The sequence below is a fragment of the Platalea leucorodia genome, assembly GCF_965183815.1.
Source record: "Platalea leucorodia genome assembly, chromosome: 2".
Taxonomy (NCBI): domain Eukaryota; kingdom Metazoa; phylum Chordata; class Aves; order Pelecaniformes; family Threskiornithidae; genus Platalea; species Platalea leucorodia.
The window spans coordinates 1643469-1668440 of NC_138824.1; the positions used below are offsets into that span (position 1 = coordinate 1643469).

Genomic DNA, 24972 nt, shown 5'->3' on the forward strand with positions numbered 1-24972 from the left:
CAAACGGGGGAGCACAGTGCCCTGGACCTGTCCATATCTCCTGTCTCTGCTGCAACACATGGCAAGCGTCTGGCCAGGACCGGCACCATCGCTGGGAGGGCCACAAAGAGAAATGGTGGTGCCAAAACCCTGCCAGCTCCTCGGGAGAGGTGAGAAGCAGAGAAAGGTTCCCCGGCAGGCTGGGCAAGGCAGAGGTTTTGGCTTGGGGTGGCGGGATGCGAGGCTGGAGCCTTGCACGGGCTTAGGATACCCTCTGCAGGCCAGCGCTGAGCTCCGCACGTCCCGAATCCTAGAATCACAGAAGGGTTTGGGTTGGAAGGGGCCTTCAAAGATCATCAAATCTGACCCCCTGCTATGGGCAGGGACATCTTCCACTAGATCAGGTTGCTCAGAGCCCCATCCAACCTGGCCTTGAGCACTTCCAATGATGGAAGGGGGGCCAGGGCATCTGTGGGAATAACGGGCCCCCTCTGGCTCTGTCTAGCAGCAGCATCTACAGGACAGGCACCTGAGTGGCTGGACTAAGTCCAGACCCGGCAGCAAACCGCTGCCTCCTTCAAGTCTTCATTTGTCTTAATAAAGTCATTACAATTTTCTTGTTTCCTGGAAATTAGCTTTTTTGCCGACCGGCATTTTGTGGATCCCCACAACAGCGAGGATCGATGCACTGATATCCTTTTAGTCATCTCACAGCTAAACTAGAGACAACTAAAGATAGAAGTGTGGGTGAGAGAGCAAGCAAACGATAACCCTGAGCAAGTTCCCGGCACACATTTAGAGGCTGTTTCTTGGGCACGGATCTTCCCTTCCTCTCTCCAACCGTGAGTCTTTCAAGGAGGCCCGAAGGTGTAGGGCTTCACCTCCGCCTCTGCAGCCACGTTTTCTCTGCTGCCAACCCCATGCCTAGGGTAGCCGCGAGCCTTCATCGGAGAGGGACCTGACACTAAAATGTGGTGAAAAGACAGATTGTTTTAGTGCCCCGGTAAACAGACGAAAAGCAGAAGAGAAGCACAAGAGATTTCCATAGCAACCAGTGCAGAGGCTCTGCCTCCTCTGGTTTTCTCTGATTCACCTTCCCCGCACACAGACAGTCCGGGGGTGCTGGTATGAGCACTGACCCCGCCGGAAAGGGGTGGCCTTAAAGGAGGTGCAGGGAGCACAGGACAGAGCCAGGCGGACAGAAGTCCCCTACACCGGCTCCTTTGCCAAGGGAAGCACCAAATTCCTCTGGAGGGGGATTCTGAAGCTAAGTCTTGCTTAAAAATGCCAAAAAAAATCCATTCTTCAAGCTGATTCAAGCCCCTGAATGTAGAAACCTGCAAAGCCAAGTCATGCTCTCAGAGCCCTGAGTACAGTTGCCATCGCGGTGACATCCAGCCCAAGCGCTACTAATATCTGCGTTTCAGGCAATACACAGAAAGGCAAGAGCTCTGTTTGACTTTAAAATAAAGCCCCAGACAGACTCGATGCACCTTTGGTCTTCTCAGGAAAAAAAAAAACCAGACAAAACCGTAAAGTCACCCTGGCCAAGCTGAGGGCCACGAAAGAAGTTCTTGCACACCTGAAGATGAAGCTGGTAGGTAGCAGCTGAGGAAGCAGCTGGGCTGGAGAGCGCAGAGAGCAGAGGGGCAGCAACCGGCGGGCATCAAAGCAGGACCGTGGCTGGGGCAGCCCTGTGAGAAGAAACATCTTCTGAGCCACGCTGGCATTTGAGATTTCTTCCTCTACTTATCATAGAGATTTGTCATAGAAACAAATACTCGTTCAGGCAGGATGGCAGGTAGGGGGAGACATCCCAGCGGGACCGGACAAATCCCAGGCTTAAATTTCAATACGAGAAATTCAGGTAAAAGAGTGAGAAACTAAAAGATTGGGACTGATCATTTGGGAAGGCTTCAGGGTCCCCACTGCTGGCGATCTTGGAGAAGAGGCTGAAGGAGGCTGTCAGCGATGACACACGCAGAGCTGATCTCACCTTGGACCGAAGCGTAAGAGCAACCTGGATCGCCGTGTCCAGCCCTCTGACTGAAGGCTGCCAAGCTGTAGAAATTTAGTTTTCGTGGCCAACCGGGCATCTGCACCATGTGCCATGCTGGGACGCAAAACACCTCCCAGCACCCCACCTAACGAACAGATTAATGCACCGGGGGAGCGTCTCTGAGCTCAAAGACCTCTCCTGCGCCTGCAGCCCTGAAGCAGCAGGGAGTTTGGGTAAAAATTAATCCAGCACTCCTGCTTGTCCAGACTGGGGTGAAATTCCCTTAAATGCGTTTGCTGCTGGTTGTTAAGGGCATTAGGCATTGGAAAGCAGGACATGCAAACCCGAGGCATGGCTTCTCTGTGCTCTGCCCTGCTCAGCACACAGCTTTGCAAGGAAAACATAATTCCCAAGCAGACGCCCCAAAAACATGCGCATGCGCTGATGGTTTGGTGGCATTTACTGATGCCTCATGCATGTCCCATCCAAACCCCCTGCCCTGCTCCTCCACCACGGCTTCCTGAAGCCTTTGAACGTCCCTGTGTGAGCGGGTGTCTCTCCCGCTAGCATTCTCTCAGCAATGTAGAGGTCCCCGGAGGCTCTGCTACCCTTGATCCAAAACCTGAGCGCTCTGCTCAGCTGCGGGTAAATAAACTCCAACTATAGAGCAGACAGGAGAAAGTGCTGGAGGTATCGGAAGGATGGAGAGGCACCAGAGAGATCTGGTGGCCACAGTGACCTAAAACCAAGAGAGAACAAATCTCTTGAAAAAAATCCTTAAATCTCTATTATACCCATCTTCCCCTCATTCCCAGGGCACATGAGAGCAGTCAAACCCACGGCAGGCGACTGACAAAGTCCGGATTGTCCCATGTCCCCCCTTCCCTAGTCTGGCAGAAGACACAGCCTCCCCTGCTCCCCGTGTAAGTCCTAACACCCCAACCTCAGCCCCCACAGCTGGTGCAGGAAAGAGCAAACTCACCCCAGGAGAAGTTTCAGGGCAATGTTGGTTTATCTCCCTCTTCCTTCCCTGCTAATTCATCTCCCAGGATGACGGGATGTTACCAAGTCTCCTGTGCGCTTGGCGTTGCACAAATATTGAAGCAGGGGTCCAGGATCAGCTTAAGCAGATAATCAGAGACAGGACGCCTTCCTGACCCAGCGCCCGCGATAACCTGGCAAGCAGAAGAGCTGGTGAGACGGCCAGGCCTCCTGCCTGCGCGGGAGCTGAGCATCTCCCACGCCTCACATTTACCACCCCAACAAGCCACGGCCCAACCTCACGAGCCCGCACGCGGCCTCGCTCACGCCAGGCCATCTCGGAGGTGGGCTTTCCAAGCGGATATTCCTCTCAGACTCATCACGAGGAGCCTAGATGTTCAAGCAGTTTAGGTGTCTGGAGAGGGAGGTAGGCACCGGGTGCGACTTTGACAGCACGGAGGCTGTCAGCGTGGCCACCCTCGCCCACCCACCCGCTCCCAGCCCTTCCCGGGGTGCCACGCCGTTTGCGGTACGTCACAGCAATTTGTGGCTCTGCAGACGGGACCTGTAGCTGCTAACAAATGAAATAGTCCTTACCCAGGCTAAAGCCACGCTATGAAGTGCTTGCTTCCTTCCCAAACAGGGCGGCCGCATCTAAACTCCTTTTGAAGAACAACCTGTGGCCTCAGTAACCCCAAAACCGTGCCTGGGGATGGGCTGGGTTGGCCTGGGGTTGTTCGAGACCAAAACTGCGCCAAGGATCTTTCTAACAATTCACCGGGAGGCTTCGGGGTGTAACACAACCCCCTTCCCTGGGATCTGGACTCAGCCCCCAACCCCAGCGCTTCAATTCAGGGAGCACTTGTGCCAAGGCAGCTCCTAGTCTAGGCTCCTCCGTCACCAGCCTGAGGTGGGAGGAAGGGATGCGGATTAACGAGGCCAGCAGGGAAACCAAGACAAGACTTACGGAAGATTTATGTCCGACAACGGAAAAATAGCTTTCTGGTGTCAGGGATAGGCTCAGCCAGTCGCCCGGGGAAGCATTGCTCAGGCTCAGCGGCTGGGGGAGCTGGGGGGGCTCAGCCTGGAGAAGAGGAGGCTGAGGGGAGCCCTCATCGCTCTCTGCAACGGCCTGAAAGGAGGCTGGAGCCGGGGGGGTCGGTCTCTGCTCCCCAGGAACAAGCGCTGGGACGAGAGGGAACGGCCTCAAGCTGCGCCAGGGCAGGGTTGGGTTGGGTATGGGGAAAAACTTCTTCCCCCAAAGGGCTGTCAGGGCCTGGCCCAGGCTGCCCAGGGCAGGGGCTGAGTCCCCATCCCTGGGGGGATTTAAAAGCCGGGGAGATGTGGGGCTTGGGGCCATGGTTTAGTGGTGGCCTTGGCAGTGCTGGGTTAACGGTTGGACTCGATGATCTGAAGGGTCTTTTCCAACCTTAACGATTCTGTGATTCTGTGATTCTATGATCCCACTGCAGGGAAAGGGGGTGACTGAAGAACCCTTTGGGAACCTTGCCAGCCCGATTTTCCACGAGTCCTGCACCCCGCCGGGCAATGCCAGGGTGTGATATCACACAGATCTGAAACTCCACGTAGCATTTGCCTTTAATAACCAGCAGGTCAGCTTAATCCCCCGTCACCAGCGACATGGCAGGGAGGTTTGCATACCCTCAATTCCCGAGGAACAAGTGCATCTGGGTGCCACAGCTCCTCTCCTCATCCCTTCCCTCCTGGAAGAGTGTCCCTGCCTGGAGGAGGAAGGGGAACCACAAAACAGACCCCAGGAACCGGCTCCTAAGGTAGCTGATAACCCCCCGGGGACAGAGCTGGGGTTCGCTGTAGGCACCGAGCTCCTCCCGGCCGGCAGCCAGCACCCCTCGCTCGTGCCCACGCCGCGCTGCCTTCCTTATTTTCAAGCCCGTTTGCCTGGCTGTTCGCTGCCTCCTTTTCCCTGCTCGCCCCGCTCTGGATGCGCATCGCCTCTACGCCAGCTCTGTTTTGCAACCTCTTTCCCACGCCCCAAAAAACCCCCACGATGATTAAATGTGATTTTTGCATCTCTTCCTCCGAGGCTCCCCCATAGGATGCGGCACCTCTCAGGAGGAGAACAGTTCAAAGCCTTCCTCCCGCAGTAAAAGCTGTTTGTTAAATCGTCAGTCTGTTCCACGAGCATTGAAGCTCTCCTCGTTTGCTAATCGCTTAACACTGCAGGCCAAACGCTGTCAGTCTTCTGTCAGAAATGACTTTTCCTTGTATTAAACCTCTTGAGGAGTATTTGTTAAATGTCATTAATGAAAATAATCAACTCTGCATCGCTAAACCTTTAAACGCTGTCCCTGCAGCTGCAAGGCTTCATCCAGCGCCGTAGGTAGGAGTGCAGCTCCGTGAGATTTTTAGCCCTGTTTCTTAGCTTGGGCTAAGGAGGCCTTGCAGGTCTAATCACTTCTTAATCAGCTGGACCTTTCAACCAGCCTGACGGAAAGATAGAAATCTCAAAGATATTGCACATCAAAGCGTTCTGTGCAAATGGGAGCTAGGTATAAGAAATGCAAATTAGTGCCCTGCACTAAATTGGGTACACTAGCAGACACTGGAGAATCCACAAGGAGCAGGGCTTCATGGGCTCTGTGTGTAAGTGCAGTGTTGAAACCATAGAATCACAGAAGGGTTTGGGTGGGAAGGGACCTTTAAAGCCCATCCAGTCCCACCCCTGCCATGGGCAGGGACATCTTCCACCAGATCAGGGTGCTCAGAGCCCCGTCCAGCCTGGCCTTGGATGTTTCCAGGGATGGGGCATCTCCCACCTCTCTGGGCAACCTGGGCCAGTGTCTCACCACCCTCAGCGTGAAACATTTCTTCCTTCCATCCAGTCTGAATCTCCCCTCTTTCAGTTTAAAACCATCGCCCTTGTCCTGTCGCAGCAGGCCCTGCTAAAAAGCCTGTCCCCCCCTTTCTCACAAGCCCCCGTTAAGCACGGCAAGGCCGCAATCAGCTCTGCCCGCAGCCTCCCCCTCCCCAGGCTGAACCCCCCCAGCTCTCAGCCTGGCCTCACAGCAGAGCTGGGCCACCCTCGGACCATCGCTGGGGCCTCCCCTGGCCCCGCTCCCACAGCTCCATGTCCTTCCCGTGCTGAGGACCCCCGAGCTGGACGCGGGGCTCCAGGGGGTCTCCCCAGAGGGAGCAGAGGGGCAGAATCCCCCCCCTCGCCCCGCTGCCCACGCTGCGGGGGATGCAGCCCAGGAGACGCTTGGCTTTCTGGGCTGCCAGCGCACATTGCCGGCCCGTGGCCAGCTTTCCATCCCCCAGCACCCCCAAGTCCCTCTCCTCAGGGCTGCTCTCCATCCCCCAGCCTGTGCTGATACCGGGGGTTGCCCCCACCCAGGTGCAGGACCTTGCACTTGGCCTTGATGAACCTCATGGTGTTCACACAGCCCCACCTCTCCAGCCTGCCCAGGTCCCTCTGGATGCCATCCCGTCCCTCAGGCCTGGCACTCGCACCGCTCAGCTTGGTGATTTGAAATTTTGTGATTTGATTTTATGTGATTGAATTTATGTGAATTGATTTTATGTGATGGAAATTTGGTGATTTGATATGATGTGGTTTACCCAACCTCCTTGCCCCTCGCGCCCTAAATTAGGCAAGAGTAGGACCTGCCCCGTCACCCCCTTTACCCCTCCTCAGTGAGTTACTTAGCAGATGTGATGGATTTCAAGTCCCTGTTTCAAGCAGCAATAGAAAACGATGGGTTGGGGGGCAACCTGAAATTTTGGGGGTTAGCCTGAGGCTGCAAGTTGGGGATTTGGGTTCCTCCAGACCCCGTGGCTGGAACTGTGCACCAAGCAACAACGCTGACTGAATACCTACAAGCAGGTATTACCCAGAAAGGGTAAAACTAAAGGGCTGGTGTGATACCGGCTCCTGTGCTCTGCCAGTTAACGCAGCAGAGAGTTCATAACCTGCTGGTCTCATCTGTGAAGCTCCTGGACCTTTACAGGTGGCCGGGGGTTCTTCACAGCTTCATGTCCCTTAACAGGCACTGAGGAGCCCAAAATGGAGCATGCGCTGTGGATATAAGGAAGAAAAGCTGTAAGTAACAGCAAATCAAGATAGGATTGTTAGCACATGGGGATTTTGTGGTGTCTTTTTAAAGATCTTGTAGGAAGAGTAAGTTTGCAGGGGACACCCAGTCGGGCGGGAGCGTTGATCTGCTGGGGGGCAGGAGGCTCTGCAGAGGGCCCTGGCCAGGCCGGGGCGATGGGCCCAGGCCCCGGGGTGAGGGGCAGCAAGGCTCAGGGCCGGGTCCTGCCCTGGGGGCACAGCAACCCCAGGCACCGCTGCAGGCGTGGGGAGGAGCGGCTGGGAGCTGCCCGGCGGGAAAGGGCCTGGGGGTGCTGGTCGACAGCCGCTGGACATGAGCCAGCAGGGTGCCCAGGTGGCCAAGAGGGCCAGTGGCACCCTGGCTTGTATCAGGAACAGTGTGGCCAGCAGGAGCAGGGAGGTGATGGTGCCCCTGCGCTGGGCACTGGTGAGGCCGCCCCTCGAATGCTGTGCTCAGCGCTGGGCCCCGCACCCCAAGGTGGCCATGGAGGGGCTGGAGCGTGGCCAGAGCAGGGCAGCGAGGCTGGGGCAGGGTCTGGAGCACAAGGCTGGGGAGGAGCGGCTGGGGGAGCTGGGGGGGCTCAGCCTGGAGAAGAGGAGGCTGAGGGGAGCCCTCATGGCTCTCTGCAACGGCCTGAAAGGAGGCTGGAGCCGGGGGGGTCGGTCTCTGCTCCCCAGGAACAAGCGATGGGACGAGAGGGAACGGCCTCAAGCTGCGCCAGGGCAGGGTTGGGTTGGGTATGGGGAAAAACTTCTTCCCCCAAAGGGCTGTCAGGGCCTGGCCCAGGCTGCCCAGGGCAGGGGCTGAGTCCCCATCCCTGGGGGGATTTAAAAGCCGGGGAGATGTGGTGCTTGGGGCCATGGTTTAGTGGTGGCCTTGGCAGTGCTGGGTTAACGGTTGGACTCGATGATCTTAAAGGTCTTTTCCAACCAAAACGATTCCATGATTCCATGAAGAGGGTGGAAGGGGAGCAGGAGGCTGGGATGGCCTGCGCCATGCCCTACGGACACGCTCCGGGGCTGCCGGGCACCCCCATCCACGAGGGGAGGTCTTAAACCCTCTGAGAAACCACCGGGATTTGAAGCAGCTCCATGAAACTCCGGCCGGCAGGAACAACCTGAGATTACAGCCTTCCCCGAAGCACCGGCGAGGCTGAAATAAAAGATGCCCCCCACACAGAGCCAGCTGTGGAGGACCTTCCCCACGGCCTGGAGAGCGGCGGTTTGCTAAGGAGCGTGCAGCCAGGAAGCCCTACGCCCTCCCCGGGGTGGTGGAGGGGGCACAGGGCTCCTTCGGGGCCAGGGCTCGCCCACAGGGAGCCCCTCTCCCGCCATGCAGCCCCCGACAGCGGGCCCGGGCTCTCAGAGGCAGCACAACGCACAGAGGCCTCACGGCTACTAAGGGAACCGAGAGGTGGCCCCTCCTTATATAGCCGAGCTCGTGAATATTCAATAAGTAGGCGTGGTCAACGAGGAGGCGTGGCCAACGAGGAGGCGGGGCTCGTGAAGCCTGACGCGCCGCCATGCTCATGAATATGAAGCGAGGGGGCGTGCCCCTTATGAATTATGCGGGATGGGCGGGGCCTCCCGCCCCAATGTTCTGTCCCTTCAAAGTGTGAGAAGATGGCGGCGGCGGCGGGCCCCGGCGGCCGGGCCGCGGTACCGGTGCGGCGGGGTCGGCGGCGGCGGGGTCGGGCCGGGGCGGCGGCGGAGGAGGACGAGGTGGTGCTGGCGGTGGCGGAGTGCCCGGTGTGCCGCCAGGCGCTGGCGGAGGCGGTGACGCCGCCCTGCCGCCACTCCTTTTGCCTCGCCTGCTTCCAGCGTTGCCTGCAGGGCCCGGGCCTCTGCTGCCCGCTCTGCCGCAGCCGTCTCTCCACCTGGGCCCGCCGCCAGCAGGCCCGCACCGAGCCCGCCGCGACGACGGCCGCCGGAGGAGGCGGGGAGCAGCGGCCGCCGGACCAAGGTGCGGCGGCGGCGGCGGCGGCGGCGGCGGCGGCGGGCCCCTGCCCCTCCCCCTCCCCCCGGTCCCAACCGGCGGCGGGGGGGCGGGGGGGGGGGGTTGGGCCCCGAGGGGGCGGGGCCGGCGAGCGGGAGGTGCGATGAGCCGGCGGGGGCTCAGCCCCGAGGGGGGCGGGGCCTGCCAGGAGGGTGAGCTGAGTTTGCGGGGGCTCAGCGCCGTCCTGCGGGGCTGAGCTGGGGAAAGGGGGTGGGGGGCGGCGGGGCTGAGCCCCCCCTCCTTTGCAGTGGAGGGAGATGGGCCTTGGCCGGGCAGCCCCGGGGACAGGGGGGACGTTTCCCCACCTCGCCATGCCCAGATCAAACACCTCCTCCGTGCACTGAGCGCAGCCGGGCTCAGCCGTCGGGCCGACAGCATCAGCGGTGGGGAACGGCGGGGGCAGCGGGATGGTGCCCCCCTCCCCAGAGCGCCGGGGAGGTGCCAAGGGGCAGCGGGCTGCCGGCAGCGTCTCGCCCCCTTCTCAACCCCACGCTCACCCATGGGTTTTCACAAAACAGGGGCAGTTCTGGCCTCTCCGAGCGCCTGCTTGAACCCCGAAATGGCAAACGGCCAATTATTTTTTATAATAACGTTGCCCAAAAAGCGAAGGGTTACGGCAGTGCTGCCCGTCGGAAGGGCTGGTAAAAGTCGGGCGGGTTTCTGCCGCGTCGGGAGAGGAAAGCTTTTGCGCCGTGGGAAGTCCCGCTCCCTTGTTGACATAAGAAAAAGTCCATCATTTTTGAGTTCATGGCTTTTTGTCACGAGTTTCCTCCCCGTCTCAAAAGCCGGCAGCCTTCCTCAACTCCTAGAAAACCGCTCCCTGCCTTTCATTTAAAATAAATCCTTGGTTGAGCCGGCGGCGTTGCTCTTTCCCGGTGGGAGCCGAGGCGCTGCGGAAGATGCCCACCTTGCTGCTGTCAAAACTGCCGGTGCGCCGGGGTCGCCGGCCGGCGCCGCGGTGCGTGTTGGTCGGAGAGGTGATGCGGCAGCGCTGGCAGCGATCGGTTGCCTACGCTGCACCTACACGAGCGCTTCACCGGTGTAGCAGCGCCGGTGGGAGCCCTGTGGAGCAGGGAAGGCTTTAAGCTACGGATAAATGTCCTCTTAGCCGTCCAGCTGTGCCCTGACCGTTTCTTTTTGAGCCTGTTACTGGTCTCCCGGTTCGTGCTTGTGTCAGCACCCTCTTAATTTGCTGCGGGAAAAATTGGCAGGATGAGCTTAAACAGCTTAAATTGGTGGTTTGAACTAACCCCGCTAACCTTTGCTGGAAGCGAACTGGGAAGCCTTGGCGCAGAAGGATTTGCTGAATCAATGAACAGACGGGCTGGTCCGGAGGGAGCCGAGCCAGGCGGCTGGGAGCGGTTCCTCCCTGGCCCAGCCGGAGGAGGGACAGCAGAAGCTCCCCGAGCCGATCTCCGCTCCAAGGCAGTGCTGTCGGTCATGCTTAAATATACTCGGCTTGGTCCGATCTAGCTTGAATGAGAATATCCAGCCACGCTGCAGGAATGCTTATGTGGTGCCTTGACTGTTGGTTTTGGTTTTTTTTTTAATTAATTTTAATTCTCTGCTTGTCTTGAATTGTCTAAGATGTATATATTTTGCAGCAAGGCACGCGGTCATCACGTTGGTTGTCATTTTCTGCCTGCCCGAATTTCCTAAAGCTCTGGAAGTGTCTTGGAGAGAATCATGGAGGGTCTTAGCACTGAGAAATGTGGGGTGTGCCCCCCAAACGCGGACGGACACCTGCACCTGAGCGTCACCTTGTACACCCGGAGTATGGCTTTGTCACGGGCACTCTAAATTGGGCCAGACTAACCCCTGCTCGCGCTGTACTCTGCGTTTCATAGCGTAGACCTCGCCACCGTAAAATTGCACTGAAAGCTGTAGAGCGGTTGAGTTAACAGCTGATGAGGTGAGCTAAAATGAGCTGTAATCTTGAACGGCATTACTGCTGCATTTCCAGCCTAGGCTCAAGCTTGTCCTTAAGCAGCGCCAGACGGCGGCGGCGGGCTAAAAGCTGTGAAGGTAATTGGCCTCTTATGTTGTAAGTTGGGATAATAGTGTGGAAATCAAAGGTAGTTGATCCATTACAAATGGTAACCTACTACATACACATACTGAACATGAGCCGGCAGTGTGCCCAGGTGGCCAAGAGGGCCACTGGCACCCTGGCTTGTGTCAGGACCGGTGTGGCCAGCAGGAGCAGGGCAGGGATGGTCCCCCTGCGCTGGGCACTGGTGAGGCCGCCCCTCGAATGCTGTGCTCAGCGCTGGGCCCCGCACCCCAAGGCGGCCATGGAGGGGCTGGAGCGTGGCCAGAGCAGGGCAGCGAGGCTGGGGCAGGGGCTGGAGCACAAGGCTGGGGAGGAGCGGCTGGGGGAGCTGGGGGGGCTCAGCCTGGAGAAGAGGAGGCTGAGGGGAGCCCTCCTCGCTCTCTGCAACGGCCTGAAAGGAGGCTGGAGCCGGGGGGGTCGGTCTCTGCTCCCCAGGAACAAGCGCTGGGACGAGAGGGAACGGCCTCAAGCTGCGCCAGGGCAGGGTTGGGTTGGGTATGGGGAAAAACTTCTTCCCCCAAAGGGCTGTCAGGGCCTGGCCCAGGCTGCCCAGGGCAGGGGCTGAGTCCCCATCCCTGGGGGGATTTAAAAGCCGGGGAGATGTGGTGCTTGGGGCCATGGTTTAGTGGTGGCCTTGGCAGTGCTGGGTTAACGGTTGGACTCGATGGTCTTAAGGGTCTTTTTCAACCTTAACGATTCTGTGATTCTATGATCCTACATGCAGAGAGAGAGAGCGAGCAGTGGATGTGGTTTATCTTGACATTAGTGAGGCTTCTCAGAGAATCACAGCATGGCTGAGGTTGGCAGGGACCTCTGAAGCCCCAACCCCTGCTCAAAGCAGGGTCACCAGCAGAAGATTGCAGGTTGCCCAGGAGTGTGTCTAGTTGGGTTTTGACCGTCTCCAAGGTTGGAGACTCTGCAGCTTCTCTGGGCAACCTGTGTCAGGGCTTGACCACCCTGACGGTAAAAAAGTGTTTTCCTATGTTAAATGGAATTTCTTGTATTTCAGTTTGTGCCCATTTCCTCTTGTCCTGTCTCTGGGCACCACTGAGAAGAGCCTGGCTCTGTCTTCTCTACTGTCTTCCACCAGGTATTTAAACACATTGGTAAGATCCCCCCGAGCCTTGTCTTCTCCAGGCTGAACAGTCCCAGCTCTCTCAGCCTCCTCTTGTACGTCAGATACTCCGATCGCTTGATGATCTTCATGGCCCTTGATTGGTCCAGATAAATAACATCCACGGCTCTCCACTCATCCACTGAGCCAGTCATCTCATCATGGAAGACCACTACTTTGGTTAAGCATGCTTTCCTTTTTTTAAATCCAAGCTGACTACCTCCCGAACACCTCCTTGTCCTTGTCTAGAAGTGGTTTCCAGGAATAGCTGCTCCATCACCTTCCCAGGGATCGAAGTGGGGCTGGTCCTGTCATTTCTCCTCCTTGCCATTTTTGAAGGGAGGAGTGGCATTTGCTTTCTTCCAGGCCTCACGAACTTCTCCCGATCACCATGGCCTTTCAAAGATAACCAAGAGTGGCCTCACAGTGACGTTGGCCGGCTCCCTCAGCACTCGTGGGTGCAACCCGTTAGGTCCCATGGACATGCATATGTCTAGTTTGTTTAAAAGTTCCCTAACCTGATCCTTCCTCCAAGGAGGGTGCGTCTTCCTTGCTCCAGACTTTCCCCCTGGTCTCATGGGCATGGGATTCCTGAAGCTGGTCTTAGAATCACAGAAGGGTTTGGGTTGGAAGGGACCTTCAAAGGTCATCGAGTCCAGCCCCCTGCCATGGGCAGGGACATCTTCCACTAGATCAGCCTCACCTTGAGCGCTTCCAATGATGGGGCATCCACAACCTCTCTGGGCAACCTGTGCCGGTGTCTCACTTCCCTCATCGTAAAACATCTCTTCCTTATATCTAGTCTGAAGACTAATCTCCCCTCTTTCAGTTTAAAACCATCACCCCTTGTCCTATCGCAGCAGGCCCTGCTAAAAAGCCTGTCCCCCCCTTTCTCACAAGCCCCCGTTAAGCACGGCAAGGCCGCAATCAGCTCTGCCCGCAGCCTCCTCCTCCCCAGGCTGAACCCCCCCAGCTCTCAGCCTGTCCCCACAGCAGAGCTGTGCCACCCTCGGACCATCGCTGTGGCCTCCTCTGGACCCGCTCTAGCCGTAAAGACTAAGGAAAGGAGGCATTGAACATCTCAGCCTTTTCCGTGTCCTTTAGCATCAGGTCCCCTGCCCCACCCAGCAGCAGACCCACATTTGCCTTTTGCTGCTGATGTGCTTGTAGAAGCCTTTCTTTTTGCCCATCGTGTCCATTTGCTTTTCGCCCTTTTGACTCTTCTCTCCCGTAAGATCCGCACTGATGCCGGTGGAGACCTGGGGAGACCTTATCAGTGTAAGGTCCTCAGATCCCTGAGAGGAGGCCGTAAAGGCAGCAGAGCCAGGCTCTTCTCAGTGGTTCCCAGTGACGGGACAGGAGGCCACAGGCACAAACTGAAACACAAAAGTAAGTTTCACTTGCCATGAGAAAAAAAACCCTTTTACTGTGAGGGTGGCCAAGCACTGGCACAGGTTGCCCAGGGAGGTTGTGGAGACTCCATCCTTGGAGGTAGTCAAAACCCAACTGGACATGGACCTGAGTGGGTTACCGAGCAGAGGGGTTTGGGCTCCAGAGCTCTTTGCCAACCTCAGCTATTCTGCGATTCTGTTGTCAAACACTGAATAAGCTGATGTATTTAATTAAATCACTTAAAATCTGCAAAATCTTAAAAACCACTTGGTATGACCTCTTGACGTACCTGGATTATTCCAGCTTAAATTGGCCAATTAATCGCGGTTTCAAGTCTCGATTTTTGTCATTCAGTTTGGGATTCGTACATAGCAGTGGACTTAAAGAGCTCACTCTCTCTGCTGCCTTCAGCCTGGCCTCCAGCTGCTGCTCCAGAAGGGTGCGGGTGGCCCATAGGTCCCACGTCCTCTCCGCCTGCTCTGTGGGCATCTCTTAAGTACCATAAAACACCTGGAAAGGCACCCTAGATGCTGGCGTAAAACCAAATTTTGAGCTAAAGATGCAGTACTGGCTGTAATACCTTGCTAAGTAAGGTTTCTTATATTAAAACAGTTGCCTGGTGAAAGTCTTGGAAGGCAGATAGGTGCAGCAGATGGGAGGCTTGGAGACTGCGGGTACGTGTTTGAGGATTCAGCTAGCCAAGAAGAAGAAAGAACATAACATGTTCACGGCGAGGTGCTCAGCCTGATTTGTGAGAAAATAAGTACGGTCACATTTCTCCCAAGGAAGAGGGAATACCCTGTGAATCCAGACAAAAGAAAAGGATCTTGTGAAAAAGGACAAGCAGATGAGATGGTGGCTGTATCTTCTCAGACAGCAGGCACGAGGCTCACCTTCGGTATCAGATACTCACCCCCATTGATAGATTTTTGCCTATCAATCCTGACATTACCGTCCCAGATTATAGATGACTTCAGGGAGCTTGGAAAATTGCTGAAGGACAAGTGTTCCCCCATGAACTGAGAAACAGAAATTCAGTTTTCCAAGGAAAGGCCTTGTTAAGCCGGTCAAGAGCTTTAAACTCCTAACGTGAAAGTGGTCTGAGAGGGAGAGAATAAATGGCTGCTTTTGGAAGGGACAGGGGAAGTCTGCTCCCCTACGCCGAGGTAGGATTGAGTGTACCTAAAGCATTCCTCGTAGACGTCCGAGTCGTCCGTTCGTACACAGATGGCCGAAGGGGATCCCACGGCCGCCTTTGTTTCAGCCTCTGAACGCTTGGAAAATTTTGCCTAATATCGAATCAAAATCTCCTTTGTTATAAACGCAGCTGATTTCTTTTGTTTCTCTTCTGCCCGGTAGCTATGCAGAAAAATTAATAACCGATGCTTTTATAAGAGGGGTGGGGTGTTTTTGCCAGACTTCTAACATGACTTCCCCCTCCTTCCTCCGAGTCTTTTTTTGGCTGTGGTTTCCCTCTTTCCCCGCCGGACCAGTCCAGTCTAGTTCTTGAGCATTTCCTGGTGATTCCTTAATTTCCTGTCATTTCTGCTCTTCTGTAGCCTGTCGCCAGTCTTTTTGTCTCAAGACCACAGTGCTAAGAGTTTAGAAACGATGAAGCCTTTCCCTGCTGCGTGAAAAGCGGTGATTTACTCCCCACGCCAACCTGATTAAAGTCGACACCACCTCTTTTCTCCTCCTTGTCGCAGCATTGGTGGTGTACGGCTGTTCGATGGGAAGGGTTAAATTTAAGATTGCCCAGGAAAAGAAATAAGGTAGGGGTGCGGTAACAACTGCGCCATGAGACTGTTGGAGTGCTCGCACCTCCGTCTCCTCCCTCGCTGTCCTCTCTCCGATCATCCACGATACTGAAATTATTTTTAATCTGCCATTCAAGCCATTAATGAAGAGAATGATTAGGACCAGACCCAGAGCTAGCCCCAGTGGCCAATGCGAGAGGCTGTCCTGGCATGGCAGTGGATCATTAATTCTTGGAAAATAATTTTTCAGCTAGTTGTGCATCTATCTGAATAGTGGTTATACCTCAACTAGCTTTTTTTTTTCTCACTGTGCTTCTAAGAATGTTTTTTTTTATGTGCTTCCAAATGAAAAAGACAAAATATTTTTGGCATACTGTTACTCAGGGTGCTGAGGACGCGGTTATCCTGCGAAACAGGGCTATATCCAGATAATACGGGAACTAGAGGGTGAGCTGGGAGTCGGCATGCAAGGAAACCTCATGGAATGAGCCTGCGTCTGCTGGAATTTCAGCTCCGCCTGGGGACCAGCCCTGCTGTACCCAACCTGGCAGCTCCGCGGGGCTGCATGTGCGTCTCCGGCAGCTCCCGGAGAGCACGCCAGCTTTCGTGTTTGTGCAGTGCCTGCGCCTGAGCTGAAACGGTCTCCATGAGCCCAAAGGGTCTCGGCACTAAACCCTGTCCAGCAAAATTTCTTAACCTGTTTTCATGAGGTGGAGAGCTATCGCTCCGTGCCCCACTCCCACTCCTGAAAGCTTCTCCATCTGGGACTCAGCTTCTTCCCTCCAGTGCTTTCATACCACACTCCTACCTCCCCAGCCGGCTCTTCTCCCTTCCCCACAGCCGCATAAGGGCAGGATTTTGAGTTCCTTTGCAGTGGCTCCTACTCTCGTATTTTCTTTCCTTATGCATTTCTGTCCAGAGCAAGTTTTGGACAGTGCAGGAGGACAGGTCCTGCATGGGCTGCTCAAAAATACGTGGGTGACCCCTAACCCAGCACATCCTGCTAGTCCTTAACTTTCTCTGTAAAGAAAAATTGTGGCTATCTTGGTCTCTACAGCAGGTAAAATACCCTCTCACCCCCAAGAGATGAACTCCTATTACTTGTTTCCCCCTCATCCCCTAATTATCCCATCAAAGAAGGAGATTGGATTGAATTAATGCGAGTTGTTCGTACAGAGTTGGTGTTAGTTTGTCGGCTGCCTGTTACCTTCTAGATACTTGCTAATGAACTGACGATCGGTAGTAGTACCCGTGCGCGTATTGAAACTAAGCCTGCTCTTTTACAGTTTTCAAGTAGCTGCTTCCCCTATCGTTCCCCTACTTCTCCATGACCTTAAAGAAAAGCCTTTTGCTCCAAGAAGCCTCAAAAGTAACCACAAACAGTTCAGAACTTACCGAGGGGGATTTCACCAGCTTCCTAAAGCCACCTCTTCTCTCTCTCCCTCTCGCATCCCCAGACAGCCTCTCCATCTTCCATCTTTATTCAAAGCCTCTTCCCGGGGGTTGCTACCAGCAGGAACACATCTTTTGGATTTATACCCAATATGGCTCGAACAACCCCCGTCTTCGCCGAGACTGGCTCTCCGCACACCATGCGGCGGCATCGACCAATTCTTGGCCACGTCCCTGGAGAGGTCTTTCCATTTGCAGTCTATTGTATTCTTGAACTGGGTACATTCCTTTTAGCTTTAATGGCCGTTCATCTATTTATGCCGCTGTATGACTCAGAAATTTTATAAATCCTATCATAAGACCTATTTACTGTACGTGCATCGGGTGAAACCAGCTGCCTTGCATTCACTGTTAGCTGTCCATAGAAACCAGGCAAGACAGACCCTTCGTATGGATGAGAAACAGTAGTCAGGAGAGTTCTTCCAAAATACCTTTCCTTTGCGCTTTTTGTGCCATCTTTATTCTTGTTTCTGCACTCCTGTTTCTTGAAGTACCTGATCACAGTTCATTTTTGGTAAGCACCAAAGCATCACTCGTCTGAACACTTAAGCTTTCACTGTGTCAAGTATTTCTCTGCCCTCTTCCCATTAACTGGTGGACTTTGTTGTTTTCTGTCTTGCTTTTAATGCATGCCTAGGTCCACTTTTTGGTGGCTTGGTGCACCTTTTCCCAGCTCCCCAAGCCAAGCTTTTGAAAATGAAGAAACGGAATGAGAGGTGCAGGGGAAAGCAATGCTTTCTGTGCCCCGGCATCAGTGCTGGGGGAGGCGGGTCGCTCTGTTTGGAACATAAATTAAGGAAAATTAGGTGATTCTGCCCCTCTGCCCCGCTCTGGGGAGACCCCCCTGGAGCCCCGCGTCCAGCTCGGGGGTCCTCAGCATGGGAAGGACATGGAGCTGTGGGAGCGGGGCCAGGGGAGGCCCCAGCGATGGTCCGAGGGTGGCCCAGCTCTGCTGTGAGGCCAGGCTGAGAGCTGGGGGGGTTCAGCCTGGGGAGGAGGGGGCTGCGGGCAGAGCTGATTGCGGCCTTTTTACCAAGACCTGTAGTGACACGGGGCAATGGCTTCAAACTGAAGGAGAGTGGGTTTAGATTGGACATAAGGAGGAAAGTCTTTACGCTGAGGGTGGTGAGGCACTGGCACAAGTTTCCCAGAGAAGTTGTGGATGCCCCATCCCTGGAAGTGATCAAGGTCAGGTTGGATGGGGCTCTGAGCAACCCGATCCAGTGGAAGGTCATAGAATCATGGAATCATTTAGGTTGGAAAAGACCTTTGAGATCATCAAGTCCAACCATAAACCTAACGCTGCCAAGTCCAACACTAAATGTCCCTGCCCATGGCAGGGGGGTTGGACTGGATGATCTTCAAAGGTCCTTCCGACCCAAACCATTCTGTGATTCTATGAAAATCTGTTGGGAAGGCTTGGGGTGATTGCTGAAATTATTGGTACTAGCCCATTTAGGATGTAGCAAATGATGGAGAAATGACAATATGTTAATAGCTATCAACCACATTAACGTTTTTCTAGTGTCATCTCCTGCTTCAGCTGGAACTCCAGGCTGAGAACGAGATTAGATCTTTTTTTGTCCCATTTGGCTGTGCGTGAGAACTGGTCTGGAGCCTGTTGTGGTACAGGAGCTGCTTTGGGGTGAAAAAACTTTTTTGGAGGGTTGCATTTTTTTTTTTTTTTAGCAGATTGGTCTTAGCTTGACTAAGGGTGGTGAGGCACTGGCACAGGTTGCCCAGAGGAGTTGTGGATGCCCCATCCCTGGAAGTGCTCAAGGTGAGGTTGGACGGGGCTTTGAGCACCCTGATCTGGTGGAAGGTGTCCCTGCCCGTGGCAGGGGGTTGGAACCAGGTGATCTATGATGTCCCTTCCAACCCAAACCCTTCTGTGATTCTATGATTCTATGACTCCGTTTCTGTCTCCGCTTTGCCGTGACAACGGATGCCCGTGGCAGGGCAGGAGAAGTGGGCTGGCGATGCCGCGCGTTGTCCCACCGGTATGTGACAGCCCTAAGTCCTACAGCCCCAACCTTACCGAGTCTTCCACTTACGAAAAAGTTGCAGATTTGTGGCCAAAATGTACCGAGTTTTAATTTCTTGTTTCCAAATATGTCCCGATCCACTGCTGTCGAAGTATATATGTGTATATATGAAGTACACCATTCGTATATCTTCACGTAATTTAGTTAACATCCTTTTAAAAGAACTAGAGTAACTATTCTTGTTGGAAAACTGTTTCCAAACCTCTCCGTAGTCAGAAAATTTCTAACTTCTTGTTTTGTGTTTTGAAAACATTAAGATCTCATCCTCATCTGCAAGTATAAACACTAACTGCTGGAAGTTAAAAGGAAAAACAGTGAAAACCTCAAGGTTTTGGTTATCCCTGCCAGGAATAAAGGGAAGCTACAAAGTCTGCTGAAAGTTTCCATGGAAGCTGGGGGTGAGAAGGCTTCGCTGCCACGGATGGCAGAGCTTTGACTTGCCGGATGGCATCGGTTTGGCAAAACCCAGAAGCCTCTGAACGACAGACAGGGAACCGAAGAGTTTCTGAATTGAGTTCAACTTATTTTTATTCAGCCCGTGTTGCTGAATTCACCAGATGGATGTTTCTAAATCGCCAGTAAATGTAAAATCTGCTGGTCAGGAGCGTGGATTAACGGCGACGGTGTGTAATGCGCACTTCTGTGTGCTAACGTTGGTAGGATGGAGTCATTCGAGGGGATTGCGGCTACAAGTCAGATGCCTCTTATGAAGAAAACCAGCGTTAAATAGTTTGAAAATCTTTTGTCCTCTCAAATAGTGCAGAAATCAATCGTTTTTTCCAAGATTGAGCACAATAGGATGAAACTCTTGTCTGCCAGCATGAAAGAGCCGGGTGCCGGGTTTGACCCTGCCGCTGCGACTGTTTCGGTGCTATCACCCTGCTTGGAAGGAGCATCCCAGTGCCAGCCTTCCCAACGGCCCTTCCAAGCCAGCTTCATTCAGAAACCATTTCTGTTGACCCCACAGCTCACTCGAGAGGAAGAGCAAGCAGGAGCTTTGCTGCAAAATCAAGCAAAAGGCCGTTTCTTCCATCATCTTACCCATTCGCGTCGTTCTCCTAGGCCATAGCACACATCGAAACAGCTGAGCAGCCTTGTCCTGGACCTGAACAGGCAGAATTAGCCCGCGGAGGCGGGCCGGAGGAATATGCATGATGCTCTGATCATCTTGCCTTCCTCCCCAGCTGCATCCCGGTGCGAGGACGGGTCTGGTTCGATTCGCAGCGGTTCTGCGCCGATGGGAGCAGCCTTGGCTGGGGGCAGCCACCGTGCAGCATCGCTCTCACCCAGAAACTGTAATCGGGTGTTGTAAATGTAGATACGCAGTTGTGCGTGCGTTTTTGTTTTCGTCTCTTCTACGCAGAGTTAGAGATTTGGGGTCTCTCGCTTTTGACCCATCTGTAAAATATACAAGTTGGTCCATAAAGATGCTATAGATAAAATTGCCTCCACCTGGTGCTGGACCACTTTAGCTAACCCGGCACAACTTTATAGATAAATGTCGTTCCATTATTTAAAATCTCTTCTGGCTTGCTGAACCCCTGTAAGCAACAAAACAGTTTATGTGGCTTGCAGCGTGTTTCCCTTGGGTTAGCTCGTACGCTTTTATTGCCCCGGAGGGAAAAAATACACCTTTTTAGCTATGAAGATAAGGTCTGAGACAAGCCTTAAACATTCAGAAGTAATTGAAGGTTGCTGCGGGCGCGTTAGAGATTGCTGCTGCTCTTGGGACTGTCTCCGTGGAAGTTCAGCTTGATAAAATTCACAAAGAACTGGAACTGCTCAAGGACACAATTGAAAAAACATTTTGAGAAGCCAGTGGAAGGTTTCCAGCGCGGCCGATTGCAGGCGCAGAAGCAGGAGCGAGGAATGCAGCCCGGCCTCCCCAGCATCGCCACCGCTCGGGATTTTTATCACACATGTTGGGACATTTTGGATGTTTTCCTTTAAAAACAAGCCCAGCTCGCGCAGGCGTGTGAGTAAGAGGGAATAGCAGCTCTTTTTTTTTAAAAATAATCTGTATGCTTGATTACAAGAGGGTTTTTTCCCCCCTTTTAACGCAAACATTAAAGAAATACTTTGTGATTTGCTCAGCTCTGGCGTTGGCGGCGTTCCCTCTCCGGAGCTCCTCGAGCGGGAAGCTCCGGAGTTTGCCGGTGGGGACGGACCGAAGTTACGGGGCTTTCCTCTAAGAACTTGAAAAGCAAACTGGTGGAAGGCAGGACAGGTGAAAACAGGATTTAGTCGGTCTTTCAGCGGCATGTTTCGGCACCAGGGCTGTGACCTGCCCCAGGGAGGAGGCAAATGCGGCTGTGAACCGGAGGACGCCTGCCGGGGCCGTCGGCCGCCGGGTGTTTGATTTACCTGCCCCACCATCGACTTTTCATTTCGGGCCAATGCGTTTGAGGAATAAAAAAGCTTCCTAAACAAAACACGCAGTGGAGCTGCTGGTTTATATACCTTAATTTTAGCGAGCTGGGAAAGGGAAATACCACTGATGGTTCCTCCTTGCTCGTACCCGTTTCATCCCGAGCATAGCACGTCGGGATGATGAGCTGTGCTGCACCCTGCCTGGAGTACTGATACGAGCTGAGCCAGGACGGTTGTTCAGGGGTTGTTGTTTTATTCCGGTTGTTCCCTTTTCCATCCAAGCTCCTCCGACTGCAGTGCAACTTGCCCAGACTTGTGTTGTACAGACGCAGGAGGGAGCTTTGAGGCCGACATAAAGGGAGTCATTTGGGGAGTAACAGGCTCCAGGGACGGAGGTTAAACTATAACCCCGTGCCAATATGCTTTTGGTTTCTGAATTCCCGAGGGGGAAGGGAGGAAGCGGGAGCAGGATGGGGAATTCCTGCCGGACGGAGCAGCCCGACCGCCCAGCTTTGAAATATTGACCTCAGGGAGCACATTGCAAGCGGAATAAAAGCCGTGCTTGCTCCGGACTGGCGGGACCGCAAACGGCTGCGAAGGTGAAGGGGACGTGGAGGAGTAAAAACACCGTTTATGTAGAAAACAGAGAAATAGAGAGCGTTCTCAGTGTGTTTCGTTGAAATGGCCGAAGGGCACGGGTGTGAATTCGGGGCGTTGCGCTGCTGCTGTCAGCCTGTGTTTCTTGGGCGTCTGGCTGGAGCAGACGCTTAAAGCCTGGTTTTATTTCTAGGACTCAGATTCCCTGTGACATCTCAGGGCTGGTATTTAACCTCTGTGTTTACGTCCTCCTAATACTCGCCCGACAGCTTAACTGCTTGTCAAGAACTCTTGAGAATCTCAAAAGAAACTATAGAAGTGCAAAACGGCATTGCTTGGCCATCCTCCTCTGAGTTTCTGTCTGTTAAACAGAGCTTTGATAGCGGCGTTGTAATATAAACATACGTGCTTGAAAAACTGCTGCAGAGCCTCTTGTGCAGTCCCCGGAGAGCTTACCCTTTTTGGGAAATAATGGACAACCCCAATCATCGTACACTAAAAAGTGTTTCCTTTTTTCTCTTTCTCTTTCCAGACTTTATATTCAGAGCACCCATTAAATTAAGCAAACCAGGGGAACTCCGAGAAGAATATGAAAGCCAGCTAAGGAAGGTACGGTATTCCGTGTAATTGTGGTTTTCCTTCGAGAATAACCGGGATTTCCTGCAGGAATGCCATCCTACCTATAAGGCAACTTGAAGGGCTTTTTATTCCTGCTCTGTAACAAAGGTCAGTTATTCCCTTTATGTTCGGCCAGTTCAGGAAAACGTTGGCAGTGACTGAGCATGTAGAAGCCAGATTTTGCTGTCTTAGGCTGCCTGCCAGAACATGGAAATGCACCTTGGTGGACCTCGAGCGACTGGTCGGTGGTGCAGGGTTTATCAGCGCATCGGTATTTGTGGATGTAATTCCATAAAGGCTTTTGCAGCATGAGGCATCTCCTGCAGTAACATCCTCCTCAGAAGCAATCTATTCCAAACGAGTCCTTTCTGCCTGGTTTTAGGCAAGAAAAAAATGTCATTTAAAGACAAAAAACTGAGAAGGGAAGAAAAGCTTTTCAGCTGTTTTGGAGTTAAAGTCTGGGAAAATATTTTCTACGTTTAAAAAGGGATTTTTTTTTTTTTAATCTGAATCATTGAAACTTCTCCCGTGGCTGGTGATTTGTGGAAATTGGCTGCTTTTTAAGCGAGAAATATTACAGTGAAAGCAATGACTGCTGTAGCCGAGCGGATAAGGATTTTCATTGCAACCCCTCTCGTGAGAGTTGCCCGTAACGTGCTGAAACATTCGCGCTGCCGCTCATGGCTGCTGCGGCTGGCGGCCCTCCCTCCGCCCGGACCGGCGCGCCGGCCGGCCGAGACGGCGCGGACTCTGCCCCGCCGCTGGTGTCCCTGTCAATAGATTTAATCTCTGTCCTGGGGCCTTGATCTCTGTGGTGGTGTTCTGCTTTGAGATGGGTCCAGCCTCTCGTTGCTTAGTTTACCTGCTGGGGAAAAGGAGCAGGGGTTTAGAAGAATTTTCTTTGGGTTTTCCCTTCTTTGGGTTTTCCCTTGAAGATCTCAACAACCGTAGAAGTGGCTGGGAAGCTGACGTTTAGTTAGAAAAATTGCCTTATCCGCTAGGTGATGGTAGGGAAATAGTGCTTAGATGATATTTAAGGTAAATAACTCGTCTGGGAAATGCCTATATGTGAGGAGACAATTAAAAATGCAGAAGGATCTTCTCTCCTGCTTCTGCGTGTGTGGAATTAGCAGCGACGCTGATGGGCAGCGGCAGTACAGGTTATTCGGATAACTTTGGCCGTCTCTGACCGTTCGTTAAGTGATCTTCAGAAATGCAGACTTCTCTGGTGCGGGCGACTTTTGCTGGGTAGGCAAGCGTGCTTCGTGCCTAAAGTCTTGTGGCATTTTTAGCCATGGTGAGATACTTCGTTGAGAAGCAGTTGGTTTGGGCAGCAGCATTAAGACTTAAGTGCACAGAAATCGTATTCATATAAAAATCTAGTTTATTAATCAACTTAAATGCGCGTCACTGGCAATTTAATTTTTTTTCACGGTAACCTTCAGGATGAGCATACTCAGGCTATCTTTGGCTTAAAGAAGAAATAAAGCTTGATGCATATCTGGATCTTCTGGAAGGATTAAACCATCTTCTCTCCCGTGGTCCGTAAAACTTTTATAGGAGCATTGCATCCGTGCAGCACAAAGCGGGTACTTTGTCACTGCTTGTTGATCTTGATCACTCCATTACCGACTTTAAATATTATATATAAAGTTATATCTAAAGGACGCACATTTGAAGCGTAGTCGGACTGCAGCTGGAGAGGTTTTTGCATCTACCGCTTGACTTCAGCAAAAAGATACCACGTGCAGCCCAGTGCCAACACTTTTCACTTCCCCACCAGTCACAAGGAAATACTTTTAACATGTTTCTGGCATTTTGGGCATGTTCTCGTCTCGTTCCTGTTCAGCCTGCTGGCTTCCCCTTTTTGCTCACTGGCGGATGGGAGAGAGGTTTCTTTCCCCTGCCGACTTCAACTCACTTTTTATGAACCTCGTCTGAAAGAGCCTGGTGTGTGGGGGAGATGCTCTGAATCATCATCTAGGAGGAAAGGGCAATGTAATTTTGCTGACAAAATGGCAACCGATGATGCATTCGCGCTTTTTCCTTTTTCCGGGCAAAATTGTGACTGTTGCCACTTAGCGAGAGTTTCTTGGGGTCTCCGACCTTCTGAATTAGGCAGGAGGAGACGAGAACACAGGTTTGGGAATCGAACCTTGTGGAGGACTGGGCTTCCCTCTGTGTCTCGAGGCAAGAGATTTCATCTCGGCCTCCCTGCCCGTGCAACGGGGATAACCCGTGCAACGGGGATAACCCGGGCTGCCTTTCCTCCCGAGGAAGGGAGAGGAGCACTCAGAAGCTTTTACATCTCCCAGATGTGAGTTGTTTTATAAATCCTAGCTCTCGACCTGCTTCCCAGCCTTTTGCAGTTGAAAACAACGTAGTTACCATAATTACGTACTGAAGAATTTTTATTTGAAGTGGGTAATCTCGTCGTGTAATTTTCTCAGCTGACTTTCAGAATGGGATGAAATGTTTGCTGTCTGTGCAGGACAGCGAGATTTTTTTTTCCTCTTTCACACAGCG

The 24972-nt window shown here is 53.4% G+C and overlaps 1 protein-coding gene across 1 annotated transcript in view; it reads left to right on the forward strand.

Moving 5' to 3' along the window:
- Positions 1-8675: 8675 nt before the first annotated feature.
- The window catches only part of RNF169 (ring finger protein 169), a gene marked incomplete at its 5' end in the record, with an annotated part of 30830 nt that continues 14533 nt past the window's right edge, over positions 8676-24972 (forward strand). The window contains 2 exons of the mRNA XM_082304961.1: positions 8676-9015; positions 22361-22437. Coding sequence (XP_082161087.1) covers positions 8676-9015; positions 22361-22437 — 417 coding nt within the window. The remainder of the gene's footprint in view (positions 9016-22360; positions 22438-24972) is intronic.